The sequence below is a fragment of the Egretta garzetta genome, unplaced genomic scaffold, assembly GCF_000687185.1.
Source record: "Egretta garzetta isolate BGI_Z169 unplaced genomic scaffold, ASM68718v1 scaffold5, whole genome shotgun sequence".
Lineage (NCBI taxonomy): Eukaryota > Metazoa > Chordata > Aves > Pelecaniformes > Ardeidae > Egretta > Egretta garzetta.
Window position 1 is genome coordinate 5468421 of NW_009259707.1, and position 16021 is coordinate 5484441.

General features: G+C 36.3%; 1 protein-coding gene across 1 annotated transcript in view; it reads left to right on the plus strand.

Annotated features, from left to right (window-relative positions):
* TSGA10 (testis specific 10) overlaps positions 1–16021 on the plus strand; it is a 37740-nt gene that overhangs the window by 8023 nt on the left and 13696 nt on the right. The window contains exons 2-11 of the mRNA XM_035894363.1: positions 1109–1318; positions 2037–2102; positions 3182–3382; positions 4232–4405; positions 4577–4654; positions 7225–7376; positions 8824–8939; positions 13019–13173; positions 14397–14452; positions 14682–14850. Of these exons, the coding sequence (XP_035750256.1) occupies positions 1109–1318; positions 2037–2102; positions 3182–3382; positions 4232–4405; positions 4577–4654; positions 7225–7376; positions 8824–8939; positions 13019–13173; positions 14397–14452; positions 14682–14850 (1377 nt within the window). The remainder of the gene's footprint in view (positions 1–1108; positions 1319–2036; positions 2103–3181; positions 3383–4231; positions 4406–4576; positions 4655–7224; positions 7377–8823; positions 8940–13018; positions 13174–14396; positions 14453–14681; positions 14851–16021) is intronic.

Consider the following 16021-nt stretch of genomic DNA (forward strand, 5'->3'; position numbering starts at 1 on the left):
TGGTTGGTTTGTTGTTTGTTTTTTTTTTTTAAAATATTCTCCTCAATCAATCCATAATTGTCATGTTTTCAGGTTTATAACTCTGCTCTGTTATTAATTCAGTAGCATTAGCTGGATCAGGCTTGATGGAAACATAAAAATAAAATTACAATGAAAATAAATTCATAATTTTTTCACCAACGCCCCTGATGTATTTGTACACCCATTGAACAGAAGAAGTGGCAAAACTGTTACAGAATGTTACAGGCCAGAGCCCACTCAGAAAGCTTTTAGTCACAAAACATCTTTCAGGTGTTCCTAAATAATTCAAAATGTATTTTTGTGCGCTGCTAGTAGTACCTGAAGAAATCTCTCTGACTACTGGAATCAAGTGAACCTCACAGAATTCAGTATTCAGAGATACTGATTTCTCATGCATTACAGGATCGGCCTGTGCAAATAATGGAGTTTCTGCATCGCACTGTATCCATATCTTGATTAGGCTGGGATTTTAGAAATCTGAGGACTCAGAAAATTGAAAAGCTGTATGAGGCTGTAACGCTCCTATAAACTGAGATGTTACAATAAGTTGATAGTGCCAAAATAGCGACTTCTGGTTTCTTACAAAAAGACCATGTGATTTTTTTTTTTTAAAGACAATATTGTTTCAGGAAAATTACTAGTCTTATATTGATTAATTGATGAATTAGTATTAATACTTGATCTGCTACATTTCTGCTGGCCTTTGTGAAGTACGTGTGAAGGATATTGGCCCAACTCGGAGAGGATGATTGAAGGGCATTCCTAAGATCTAATGGAACCATAGTGAGTAAGGGTGGAAACTTGAGACCAGGCCTGGAGAGACATTTCCTCTCACAGTACTGTGCGAGAATAACTGCAGTGGCAGCCCAGCTTGAGACAGTTTTTAGCATAAATATGAAGGATCAGATTCCTTACTGTCCAGAAACCCTGTTCAAAGTGGTGCTAGTAATGTGCATATTCTTCATCTGTGAATAACTTATACTGATGATTTTTTTTTTTTTGTTAAGTGTAGATTACTTCTTATCATGAAATACTTTGTGCAAATCCATGAAGGTGAAGTAAAATGCTTTCTTCCTTGTCCTCATAGATTGAAGATCTGAAGAAGATAAACCGCGAGCTAAGGCAACGTGTCATACAACTGCTTGATAAGAAGCAACTGGTGGAAAGTCAAGTGGATAGTTTCACCTGTAAAAATGATCATCTGTGTAAAGAACTAGCTGTAATTGGCAAATTATCTGAGCAGCTGGAAAATGAATTGCTGTTGAATACTGCTGATAAGGAGCTTGAGGAAGCAAAGGTACCTACTCATGAGAATCACTGTGTAGTGATATTTTAATGTTTGCTAATATTATGGGGAACTGTTTGGGGGGTGTTGCCTTTTTGGGCTGAATTTCTAGCTTTAATCTCTGCTTTGAAGTATATTTGCTGGGATGAAGGAGGAGTAGGTTCTGGCCAGTATGGTATTTTTCAAGTGTAGAATGGTTCAAAGATTATAATCACACTTGCAGGTGGAGAGAATGTAATTACCTTGTGAAATCAAAAGCAGTTTTCACTGAAATGGCAAATTGCATTCTATGCATATACAGTTATGTGATTTAGTAGTAGTGGTCAGATGGGAGAAAGCGTATTCTTTGGGAGAAAGCATGTTCTTTGTTTGCAATTAGTGTAACTACATACTTATTTCTTTAGCCCACAGGTATAGTCAAACCGTCCCTGTTTTCTCAGTAAGACAGTTCTGGGGAAAGGTATCCCATGTTTCCTTTTTCATTCACTCACCTGAGTGTAACTCAACTGTTTATCCTAATCCTGGACTGCATCTGAAGATAAAAATTTTAACTGATTCCCTTCTAGATTAAGTTTATTGTTACAAAATGGTATGTTTTTAGCCTGGTCAAACTAGAAAACATGTACAAAATGGTCCTTTGTACTAGAACAGTTGAGCTAAAATGCTGGATTTGTACTAATGGTTATACAAAGTTAATGCATGTCTTGCTCTCAATTTTTTTTCATGGTAGATTCAAATTCGATACCAGCAGAACAAGATAAAAAAGCTGGAACACCTGGTCAACACACTAAAATCTGTGAGTTAAATACGTATCCTTAATATATATGTAGCTATAAAATCAGGTCATTTCCACATGAAATTAGTACTTGTACAAGTGAATTTCACTTTGTTCTCACTGATAATAGAAAAGTCATAGAATGGATAAACATCTCTGTTTTCATTTGTAATTCTCTGTCCTCTAGATGGATGGGAATTTGTTTCTGTTTTGCAACTAGCCTGTAATGATTTTACATTTGAGAATCTTAATAATTTTTTTTTACAAAATTGCATGTAACTGTTTTGAATACTTTGTAAATCACTTGCAAAACAGAAAGGAATAACATTTTGTCCTTAAAATCTTTATCTTAATATTCTGTCTTCCTTAAGGTGTAACAATGCTGTTGGAATATTTTGAAATGTATACAATGTTGTAATTGTAGAAATACTTGCCAGTCATAAATCTAACTTAAATTAGCATTTGAATTTGTTAAGTGGACTCCTTCGCTTGCTTCCAGTATAAATTGATAAGGATTTTTTTAATGTGTTCAAGATACTTTCTTACTGTAATTTATAGATTGGTCTCAAATTTGTCTCAAATTTGGTGGGAGGGGCTTTGAACTTTGGAATTGCAATTCATCTTCAAAATCTGGTTTAGAACCCTACATAACTTCCTGGATTTCAGCTATACTTATTTGCACATTACTTTATTTCCATCTCAAAAATTGACCTTTCTTGGATCTTAAGCAAGCATAATGGCCTAATTTCTTTCATATTTAAAAATTCATTGATAATCCAATACAAATCTACTTTATTGCCCTCCTTAGTTTTGAACAGATATATTCCAAGTTAATTAGCATTTAGCTTTCATGTCCTTTTCTGTCCTGTTAGATCTGTTTTAGAAGGACATTCAGACATACTCTGCAATATAACAAAAAAGAGACAATACAGACATTCAGAAGATACTTTAAAGTATTAAATGGGTATTTATTTTAATTAGATATCTGCTTCATCTTCATTTTGAAGAGTATGTTTATCCATTTTACACTGAAGTATCATGAATTAATAGAACAAAAGGTCTATTTCAGTGAATGAATTATCTCATTTTTGCACCTGCAGGCTAATTTACAAACAGAAGCTGAAATAAAGCAAGGAAAGTCACCTTCAAGGCTTGATACCTTTATTAAGACATTGGAAGAGGACAGAGACTACTATAAATGTGAGACTGAGAATTTGCTGAAAGTATTTAGAAATGCATTTTCAAGTCCTAAGCGAACCTCTACTTGTGGCAGCATGTCAAAAAAAATTTCTTCCATCCAGGTGAGCTTGGGAAAACACTTTGGAAGAGGAGGAACTTTTTTAAATGGTTTATCTTGTGCTAAACTACCAAAGCCATAATCACTAGGAAGAAAAAATAACTGATTATAAACAGAAGGATGCATAAGATAGGAATGGGCCAATAATGTGAACTTAACTGCCATTTTACACTGCATACGTGTATATCACTTTAAATGTTTACTGGCAGCTGCTTACATTTTAAGTGATTATTAGCATGATTGTCATTATCATTTGTGATAGACATTTGCTGTTCAAGATAACGTATTTTAGTGTATTTTAGAGAATTGTATGTATATCACGTCTCTAATACTAAGAAATAGATATATACAGTCTTGACTATCTAGAGGTTACTAGGTGGAAGGCTTATTAAATCTTTTATAGAAATTTCCAAACCAGATATAATAAGAAAGCATATCAAGTTTTGTTTCTTTACTTCAACCTTATTCTTTAAGGGAGTGAGTTCTGATACAGAAGTTTTGAAAATATTGAGAGAACGTGAAGAACTCAAGTCAGCACTGAAAAAATACGAGCGCCATGTGGCAGAAATTCAGGGTAACTTCAAAGTTTTAACAGCTGAAAGAGACAGAGTTGTCAATCTTTACGAACAGGTAATTTTATGTATATTTGTGTGATTAAGTAAAATAACTTAGGGTGATGTGGAAGAAAAAAATCCTGGTTTTGTGTTTAAAAAAAAAAAAAAAAAAAAAGAGCAAAACATTTGTTTAAAAAATAGGAAATGCGTGGGATGCTCTGCATTACCAGCCACATGCCACAGTAATGTATTACATTATCTATTCCATCTTTTTGTTATGCTGCTGTTTTTAAAAACAGGCACAGGAAGAGATTTCCCGACTTCGTCAGGAGTTTATCAAATGCCCCAAGACTCCTAAAAGTACTGTGACAGCTCAAGCTTTGTTAAGACATGTGGAGACAGAAAGGGATACAGCACTGTCAGATTTCCGAAGGATAACTACAGAACGTGATAGCCTCAGGGAGCAGTTAAAGGTTTGATTCCACTCCCCCTCCCTCCCCCCGGTTATTTTAACATGAAAACTAATTAGTATTGTAATTATAGTTGTTAAAGATTTCTATTCTAATCCTGAGAGTTAATTGCATTACAAGTCTGTGGTGAGTTCAGACTTGTTCTATGTGTGTTTTTCTTGTTATTTGATACAGATTTCCCAAGAGACTGCATTTAATGAAAAGGCTCATTTGGAACAGAGAATTGAAGAGCTAGAAACTACTATTCAAAATGTAAGGGAGAATAATTATTTATGGAATTGTGAATGTAACACAGGTGATGTTCGTGGTTAATCCTGCAGGACCAACCTGGCTGCTTTCTGTCAGGAAACAACAGGCTGAGAGCAGTGGATGTTACTTACCAAGACTGTAGCAAGCCTTTTGACGCTGTTACCCACAGTGTTCTTGTATCCAGGTTAGGATGTCATGGTCTGGATGGGTGGGCAGCTAGATGGGGGAAAATTTGATTGGATGGTCAGTCTTAACCAGGCAGCGGTTAATGGGTCATACTTGGCCTGGAGAGTGTTTAACATGGAACACCACAGGTGTTTGTTCTGAGACCTGTTCTGTTTAACATCTTCATCAGTGCCCTGAAGGAGACAGCAGTATGTGTGCTTCTAAAGTTTGCAGATGACACCAAATTATGGAAAACTGATATACTCAAGAGCAGGGCTGTCATCCACATCCTGACAAGGTAGAAGGAATGGACAACAGAAACCTTATGAAGTGCAACAAGGGTGAATGCCAAGTTCTGAATTTGGGTGGAAGAGCCACTGGCACCAATACAGGTTGGGGGCCAATGGGTTTGCAAGCAGCTCTGCTGAAAATTCAGCCCCTGGAGGCCCTGGTGTCCAGCAAGCTGTACATGAGCCAGCAGTATGCCATGGTGGCAAAGAAGGCCAAGAGTGTACTAGGTTGTATGAATAAGACACAGCCAGTAACTCAAGGGAATTGATTGTCCACCTTTAGTGAGCACTCATTAGACCACATCTGGAATACACTGCATCCAGTTTTGCCACCACAGTACAAGAAACACATTGCCAAACTGGAGTGAGTTTAGTGGAGGGCTTCCACAGTACTTGGGGCTGGAACACTTTCCCTGTGAGAGGAGGCTCGTGCAACTGGGCTTGTTCCACCTGGAGTAGAGGTGGCTTATGGGAGACCTACATCCTACCTGCCAGTACTCATCAAGAAGTGAGAAACAGGCTTTTCACAGTAGTGCGTGGTGGAAGGATGAGCGACAATGGGCATCAGTTGAAACAAGAAGGGTTCAGGCTGAATACAAGGAAATACTTATTTCCCATGAGGACAGTCGAGCAGTCCCCAGCCTTGGAGGTTTTCAAGACTGAACTGGACAAAGCCCTGAGCAACCTGACCTCAGCCCTGGCCCTTCTTTGAGCAGGATTTTAGACTAGAGACCTCCTGGACTCCATTCCAATGTGAATTATCTTATGATTGTATATCATTAAGACGTGATGCTCCAAACCAAAATGTAATTGTACCTTTCTGGCAAGTCCTATTTAATAGGTTTAAGTTACTTGTGTGTTCAATTGTTTGCTAACATATGGCGCTAAAATGGAAAATGAAAACATTAATATAATCAATATAAATCGTAAATATATTTACAGCCTTGGTAGAACTCGATTTTTAAATAGCTTAATGTTGATTTCTGTAGTGCATCTTTTGTCTAGATCTCATGATTGTAAATTCTGGTTCATTTTCTTTTTCCCATTCTGCCTTTTAAATCCTACCAAGCTTATTAGTATAGTTCCAAGGATTATAATATTAAACTGAGTGCATCTGTGATGAAGAATACTCTGTAGGCTTAAGTAGCTCCGAGTACTCTTGAGTAGAAATTAGCTTTAATCACAAGCTTGACAAAGATCTGTAGTGAATATTGGGAATGGTCCTGTTTTAGGTACATCATCTTATTTCTTCAGTTCATTTGGTACTCTTTGAGGGCAATACATCAATATGAAATTTATGGCAGTAGTATTGAAAAAGTTACCGCATACCAGAGGCTTACTGACTCGCTCTTCAGCAGTCTTACCTTTGATTATAGTAACAGAGAAATTAGTACTGAAAGTATTAGTAAATGAGGACAGGTATGAGGTGAGAATTTTTTACCTTAAAAGAGCTGTTTCAAATAATTTAGAAAGGACACTTCTTTAAATGTTAAGTGTAAGCATTTTAATAATGAAACACAGCTTTCTTTAAACTGGAGATTTCAAACTAGCTTTGCTGGAGTCTGTGCAAGAGTTTCTGGACCTGTTCTTTGTTCTAGGTCCAAACCTAAAGGCCTCATGGCAGTAACTTGGTCATATAGTGCTTTATGCAGATGGTTTACAGTGATTTCTCTATCCAGTTATCAGCATAGCTATATGACTTAGTAGAGGCCTAAATCCATCACTGGCAGTGTTGTATCCCGAACTGTGATTTCTCCATTCATACGCTAATAATAATATTTTCTGTTATGTTATTTTGCACTGAAAACTTTTCATGTTGATCAATGACAAACATTTTTGCCCTTGGGCTTAATTACCAAGCTAAAATTTACATTAATAAATGAAAATGTTCTCAGAGATCCGAAAGACAGGAAATTGATTGTCCTTCAAAGGAAGTGAAAATCGCGTTTCAGCTCTTTGCCAACTACCTTCAGTAGACTTGGAGTCAGGCCCTGCATAAATGAGATACTTCTTCAGTAAAAGATTTGTGCTAAAAACACAGTAGAATTTGAATTAATAGGAGAAATTCTATGTATAAATCAGCTTTTTTTGGCTTATCATATTTAATTATATTTATAGTTAGATAGTGAACGGTTAGAACAGATGTCCAAAGTGGCGCTAATGGAAGACACCATTGATTCTCTGGAAACTGAGATGAAAAGATTGGCAAGAAGAGCACTGGACTCTGAAACTGAGCTGAGCCGACAGGAGGCTGAATATGTTTCACTTAGGTAAGTAGAAGTATGTAATTGTATTAGTTTGACAAGTAACATCAGCCTGTGTTCATTGGTTTTCATAACTGTTATATAACTCAAAGGGAAAGGGATTTATGATGTTCTTATGAGCCATCCTTTTTGGAACAAAATTGTTTTCCTCATTGCTTATTTATATGTAAATGTTCTTGGCTTGTTGATATTATGATATGCTGAAAACTGTCTTCAGTGAGAAAGTAAAATGCACAGTGACTTAGAGTTAGGAGCTTTCTATTAGAAGCTGCAGGGATTGATGTTTTTTGGTAAATTGCATATGAATTAAAAAAATTTTTTTTTCATTTTTATTGTTTTTATGGAGGCAAGCAAACACGCATAAACTAATGAGTGTCACACATAGTTAGTTTCAAACATAGTTAGTTTCAAACATCCTTTTATTAGTGTCTGAGCTTTTTCATGAGAGGAAATAAAACTGAAGCCTGTCATAGGGTTTGTGGCTTGCTGCTCAACTGGAGTTCTTAACCGTGTTCAGAAGCTGGTAGTGGGAGTAGACTCAGTCAAAGCCTTTAGGGAAGAAAGCATAGGCCAGTGAGTGCAAGATGAAAAAGGATCACTTACTGGCTGGAGGGAAAGATCAAGTGCATGTGAAGTTTGTGTGAAATGATAAGAAGGACTAGGTCATGGACTGAACTAGGCTACAGAGTGAACAGACTGCAAGAAAAGACACTGTGACTTTTTCCTCTTGTATTTCCTTAAGTATAATTCAGCTAGGCAAACGCTCTCCTAAATCTGTGTGTCCTTACAAGTGGCTGGTATGGTCGACACATGGGTGTTATAGGGGTTTTTTGTTGGATTTTGATTGGTGGGAATGCTGCGTGCTAGCGTGCAGTATTATGCTGGCCCACATGCCTTTCTAAGGATACTGCGATTTCTAAAATAACGTGAACTCCATTGCAAATCCAGTCCTGAGTTATTGCTGCTCTATAATAAGTTGTCAGATTTATGAATACTGTAAATATTGATTTGTTGAAGATTAGTTGCTGCTACTAAAATATCTTTCTCTTTTCCGTCCAAACCAGACTGATAGTTCTTTTCAGTTTCTTCAACAGTTTGAGAATCATTAGTATTACTACATGATTTGAACATATGACTTGGGTATACCTTGAAATAGGTCAAGCATTTCAATCTATGTCCCAAGTGATTATTTTTATTTTAATAATTTCTGAGAAGTATTTACATCCACCTGTTGTAAAGAATGCTTCTTACTTTTCTGGGATTCTTTACAGGAGTATTCAGACTTCAATATCCAGAGATTGAGGTTAATGTTAATAAGCTGTCCCAGATAGGCTAAAATATACAGAAAAAACTTGCTTTATCTCAACTTTTGCAATTTTATTGACATTTCAAAAAGTAAAAAATTAATATATAAACTTCTGAATTCTCCTCTTCAATGCTTCTGCTTTTCCAGTGTATTGAATGAAAAGACAGAACAGAGTCTTGCAGAGACTCAGCGAAGCCTTGTTAAGAAAAAGTATGAAATGCAGCTCACCCAGGAGAAAATTATGCTTCTGGATGAAAAAATTGGTGAGTGACAGATACAGTTTTTGTAATAAAATTCAGTAGGCTAATTGTTATATTACAGTATTTTTCTTTTTTTCTTATGGGTTGAAAGAAAAAGTGTTGAATGCAAATAAATATATTTTTGACAGTTCTGACACTTCAAGTGCAAACCATCCGTTTTCTTTCATTGTTGGAAGGTTTTCACATTTTTGCATTTTAAAATTATGTAATAAAGCTCTTGCAAGTAAGTTTCAGTGACAGCACGTACTGTCAGCTGAACAATGTGTGTTGGTACCACAGTTGGTGCAGTATCTGGGCATATCACTTATATTTATGATCCACTAAGGCGGTGGTAGCACCCCTCAGCATCATAAGATGATGACGATGGAATCAGGAAGACATCCTTTATAGTATATATCCTATATTGTATGTTGCACCTTTTTTTATATTATGGGAGTAAAGTAGGTGGATACAGGAATTATTATTCCTGTAGTGGTAAGGAATATGTTCTCACTTCCCAAATTACAACTGTGTTGTGTTAGAAGTCTTTTATTATTTTCAATAGACGCAGTTGTCATAACCTGTTCTCAAATGCAGTTCTGAATTTGTAAAGGGAAAATAAAGCTAACCTATAGATAATGACATCTAATGTTAGAGCTGCCTTATGCTAGTAAAATATCTTATTTTCGGTTAATTACAAATTTCAAACTCTGGTTATTTGGATTTAAACATTTCATTCAAGATGAACATTTCATTCAAAGTGAACTTATTTTTTTCTAATGCTTTAGCTAAGGTGTCTAAGCCACTCCTCAGAAGGCTAGAGAAAAAGATGTTTTGTCCACATTAAAATCCACATATATTGTTTTAAAAGTCCTATACCCCTGGTACAGTAAATAAAGGACTTAATGTTTGATAGGCATGTCAATCTGTGTGTTGTTGCATGCTTTTGATTGTTCTCAGGAAACGTGTCCAAATGAAGCATATTTTAAGCCTCAAAAAAAAAAAAGTGTATTAAAGCTGAATAGAGGCTTTTCAGAATTTGGCATCTGACGTCTCATATAATCTGACTGAAGCATGTTCCAATCTAGATTCATTAGGATTTTTCATTGCCATAAGGCAAGTCTAGGCAAAGAATCTTGAAATTAATGGTGGTTGTCTGTATTGTGCTATTATCCCCTCACCACAAGGGATAACAGTGGAAGATGCTGAAGGAGAGGAACTGCAGTGTAGGTGTGGGGAGAGAATGTACTGAGAGAAGACAGTTGAGAGGTTTTAACTGCAGGATCAATGAAGAGAGGATACTGAGATTACAGTTTGGATAAGGCAGCATAATCCTAGAGAAATAGGTAAATAAACCCCAGGTTATTTGTTTGTTTGTTTAAAATTTATGGTATTGTTTTTAATTACACTATCATGTGGTGTTTTTCTGTAGATCCTTTGTGCCAACTTTTGCAGAGTTTTGTAGGGAGTAATCTCAGTGTCCTCTAGTGAAGCAAGCTTGTCTGTCAGATCTTCTCCTTAGCCAAAAATATAGAGAATAAAGCAGGTAATTGCAGAAAGAGAAAGAGCACATGCTATTTAAACTGTTAAATATTGTTATCAGATCTCCTTAGCCAAAAATATAGTGAATAAAGCAGGTAATTGCAGAAAGAGAAAGCACATGCTATTTAAACTGTTAAATATTGTTATGCAATATTTTATACTACCACTGTCTGTACATTAGAATTTTGGGATGATGCGCAACCAAAGTTTTCAGAATTGCTCACTAAGTATACATATGACCTATTTCTAGAGTGCCTGGTTTGAGACTTTGGTTATTCATTTTCAGGAATGTTGAGCACTCACACCTATGGCAGCAATCTGTGGCTGTGGGGTTTTTTTCAACATGGGATACTTTCTATCCTGAAAACTTAGGTGACAGTTTGGGCATCCAAAATAATCAGATAGCATTTTAAATTGATCTTTGTGCCTCCGTTCCATCTCTGTACTATGGCGATAACACACCCTTGCTTAGAGTAACAGAACAGTTGATGTTGGAAGGCATTTCTGAAGGTCATCTTGTCCAACTTCCTTTCTCAAGCAGGGCCACCTACAGCCAGGTGCCCAGATGACTTTAGAATACCTTCAAGTAAGGAGACTTCATAACCTCCCTGGGCAACCTGTGCCAGTGCTCGGTCATCCTCACAGTAAAAAAGTGTTTCCTAATGTTCAGAGGGAACCTCCTGTGTTTCAGTTTGTGCCTATCCCTTCAGGTAGTAATATACATTTATAAGATCCCCCCCGAGCCTTCTCTTTTCTAGGTAAAACAGTCCCAGCTCTCTCAGCTTTTCCTTATAGGAGAGATGCTCCGGTCCCTCAGCCATCTTCATGGTCCTTCATTGAAGACTTCAGTATGTCCATGTCTCTCTTGTACTGGGGAGCCCAGAACTGGACCCAGCACTTCAGATGTGTCTTGTCAGAGCTGAGTAGAGGGGAAGGATCCCCTCCCTTGACCAGCTGGCAATACTTTCCCTAATGCAGCCCAGGATATCATTAGCCTTCTTTGCAGGAAGGGCAGATTGGTGGTTCATGTTCAATGTGCTGTCCCACCAGGACTCCCAGCTTTCCTGCCAAGCTGCTTTCCAGCTGAGTGGCCCACACTGTGTACTGGTGACTTGGTCCCCAGGTGCAGGACCTTCATGAGTTTCCTGTCAGCATGTTTCTCCAGCCTGTCAAGGTCCCTCTGGATGGCAGCATGACCCTCTGGTGTATCAGCCACTCCTCCCAATTTTGTGTCATCAGCAAAATTCCTGATGGTACACTCTGCCTCATCATCCACATCATCAATGAAGATGTAAAACAGGACCAGACACAGTACTAACCCGTGGGGCACACCACTAGTTACAGGCCTCCAACTAGACTTTGTGCCACTGATCACCACCCTCTGGGCATGGCCATTCAGTGTTCAGTCTGCCTTGCTGTCTGCTCGTCCAGTACGTATGTCAACAGCTCATCTATGAGTATATTACAGGAGAGTCAAAGGCCTTATTGAACTCAAAGTAGACAACATCCACTGCTCTCCCCTCATCTACTAGGCCAGTCATTTCATCATAGATGATGATTTTCTTGTCCTTAATATGCCTGGAAATGTTTTCCAGGATTAGCTGCTCCATCAGAATTTTCTTTAGAGCCAGGTTTGAACACTGTCTTAGCAGGTTCCAGAGCCATGCATCCAAAAAATATGAGGTGGAAGTTTGAGTGCCTTTCATCTTGTGTTTTGAAATAGAGAAAGATTCTGTAGGAGAAATAGAATGTGAATATGTGCTATGATGTGCCTGAAAGACTGAGCTACAGATCATTTTCCTTTGGATGTTTTATCTCCTGGAAGTGGTTAATAAGTATCATTCAGTAAGCCAAATTACACTGATATTTAAAGAGTAATTTGCAGTCTGCATGGGTTTTATGAGATGTAAGGTTCACAGTAAGAAGGGTTGCTGTGGTTCTTCTCTGCGAATGCAATGTATGTAGATCATGTAAGGATTAATTGTCTGACCATTTAAAGGGAAATGTAGTGTGTAACACCTTATTAGTTGAATGACAATAGGAAGAAACATCTTTTAGAATTTGGTTTTGTAATGAGTAGATTGCTTTTTTCATTATCTTCACAATTTTTAAGTGGTGGTGAATTTTATAATGGCATTAGTCTTTTACATAAAGTTCATTTAAATAAGAAAAATGATTTGAGAAAAAATATCAGGCTGTCAATCTCTTTCACTTCGTCAGTCATTACATGCTGTGGTCTACATATTGCTTCTGTCTACTGTAATTCTGTTTAAGCCTTTATTTTTGTTATAATACCCGAGTTATTTTTAATGATTTATAAACATTTCTGTTTAAAGACAAATTTGTTTTGAGCCCAGTAATTTAAGGCCTTGACGTGAGGAAGAATGCAGTTCTACAAATGCAAGTCAGATTATTTATAAGTTTCAAAAAGGTACATGCTTCAGTGTTTTCTTGAAAGGGAGCTTTTGCCATGTTCTTTTATGCTTTAGCAGTGTATCAAAAGAATTTTTATTTCAAATGGGTTGATTTAATAAAAATGAAAGCTTTCTGATTATGTGTAGATAACTTTTCAAGACAAAGTCTTGTACAACAAGAGGAGATCTGTGCTTTGAAAGAAACCATTGTGCAACTTGATAAAGAGAAGGCATCTTTGCAAGACTGTGTGGAAGAAGGCAGAGAGAAGATCACTACTTTTGAGGAAAGCCTGGCAATTAAAGTAGGTTCTAACATGTAAATAGTCACATAGTCACAAAAGGTAAATAGGGAAAGGATCTGTTGGGTCATCACACCCATCTTATATTGGTATCTACAACAGTGTTCAGTGCTGACCTAGTTCTGCTCCAGTTTGAAGGCAACAATAAAACTCATGTTGTCTCCAACAACACTAGGTTTGAGCAGTGTTGAGCATCTCATATTTGATGTTTTGTATGGTATATACTTATCAAGAGAGGAGACTTTAAGTACTTTCCTGAAGTGGAGGAGAGTAAATTAGCCAATAAAATATTTTGTTTATCATAAAATTTAGCCTAAATTCTTCCTTGAGGTCCATTGATGTTAAAGATGCAGGGTGCCAAATAATACTGCCTTTGTTGTCATTGAAGAAGCATCTGAATTCTATTCTTTTCACCTTACGGTATGTTGCACAGTGTGATTTCAAACTATATAATGAAGCTGCTTAGTTCTTAGTTCTGAAACGCTATTTTTCACTTCAGCTTAAATCATCTGGATATTGATCTAGGATAAGCTAAATAAGGTATTTTCTAACTTGTGATTGTTAACTCAAGAATTCGCACTGATTTTTAAGAAGATCTTAAAGAAAAGATATTCTTAAAGAAAAGATATATAACATCCTCTTGCCATAAGCACTGACTTTGCATTTTTAAAACTGTAAATTCTAAAATGGTGTCCATTTTAGAGAAGAGATGGCTGTCTCTCGCCTCTCTTGTGTCTCCATTGTGGAATCCATTTCCTTAGCCTATCTATGCTTCTTTTAATATCTGTCTCTAAAGACAAGGGAGTAAAGTAATACACTTTGTCATGGAATTCTTGTTTTATCTATTACAAAATACCAGACTGTTAGTTTATTCATTGTAGAAAAACCTGTGATAACTTATCTAATAGGCAGAAAACGTTATTTAGTTTTAGGAGTGTGAGCCAAATGCTACCTTTAGAACCACAAAAGATTAAAAACTTTTATTAAAATTATTATATTCTGCAGAAGGTAATATTTGTGCCTTTATTTGCCAAATTAGATTATTGGAATTTCAGCTCTAAACAGTGCATGATGAAACTTGGAAAAGCACAATTCATTTTGAATTAGATAGTTAAATGAATCAGCTAGCTGAATAAAAGGAAAATATAAATAATCTTATTTAATATTTTCCCATTTATACTGAGGAGTGGCAAGATGTTTATTTTAATTCTGTCTTTCTTTTTAAGGAGAAAATAATTTCAGAATTCAAGATTCTGATTTCTGAGTTGGAGCATTCCACAAAGTAAGGATGAAACATCAAGATCATTATCAAATTTTGATTAATGTATAACATTAACTCAAAAATTGAATCATAGGATGTGCTAATGCATAAATATTATTTTTACTCTATTAAATATTAAAATGCTACAGCTTTGTTTTATGACTTGCAAACTTAACCACTGGAAAAGCTATAATTTGTATTAGGTTGGGCAGTACCGTCATACCTGAAGTATTTATTATTTGCTGCATAGAAAATCTGCTGAAGCACTCTGTATCTGTGAGAAAGATATCACCAGTTTGCATCAACAGCTACAAGAAACCAAGAAAGAACTTGCAGAGACTAACAAGAAGAGAGAATCATTAGCTCAGGAGAATGACAGGTTACAACAGCATCTTTCTAATATTAAGCAAGAAAATCAGGTATATTTGTACCCTTGACTAAAAGGAAAATTGTGTATTTTTCAAGTAGTGCATAGAATTGGTGGGCCCTCACCTGAAGTAAATCTGCGCTTGTTTTTAAGCTCATTTTTCAAACTCTGATTTTTCCCTTATTGCTCAGCTCACTTGTATAAAGCAGACCAGCTATTCTTACATAATGGTTTGGATATTTATCTTGAGGAACAGCTAATTAATGTTTTTTTCTGTTATTAATGTAAAAACACTGTGGTAGTTATATGGAAAAATACGATAAAGGAGGCAGTGAGTATTTCTTACGCTGTGCTGTGACTGGCCTAGAGTACTTAAAAGCTTATGAATTTAACTTGCTAATAACTTAACACAGCACACACTTTAATAAGGTTCAGAACTTTATTAATAGTATTGTATTTATGTTCCTTTAAAGTGGCTTTTGGATAAAAGATGCTGGAAATATTTGGTTGTAATACAACATTACATTATCTACTGTGTAATTTATCTTTTTGCAGTTACTAATGAAAGTAGTTAAAATACTTAAACTGAAGTGTCATCTCGTGCACACACAGTGCTCATGCATCAATGTGTTTTCCAAGCAGCTAGAAATTAAACTTAATTAAGCTTAATACCCATAGTGGTTCATCACTGTGTAATATTTCGGTTTTTCTTCTTTTTGTTCAACCTCTTGCCTTCATTTAAGTTTTCTGATACTCGCTCTTTCTTCTCTACACTTAATCTACTGCTTAGGATATATTTGTCTTTGAAAATACTTTCTGCTCACCTGGCTTTCTTTTCCTCAAGAAGCACTACTCAGTTTTGAAGGAGCAGATTAATTTCACCTGATTTTTAGCTATGTAAGTTTTTAAAGTTATTAAGGCTCCCTTTTAAGTGAAGAAAAGTCCTCCAGTTTTTAAAGTGATTAATTTTACCAGTCTGTCTCCCTTCACTATAGAGGAAGCATAGCTAACTAGTTTAGACCAAGGTGCCTAATTCTGTGCTGCAAAAATTATGTGAGAGAACTCCCATGCTAAACAATTCTTCTCTCAAACACGTTAATCTTTTCTCTTTAGCACCCTCCTTGAGTATGCTAGAAAAGTGGAGGTCCTAGTAGCTTTAACTGCCAAAGGTAGATGGTGAGTGTCACTAGAAACATGGATGGCTGAAAGAGATTATTACTCCA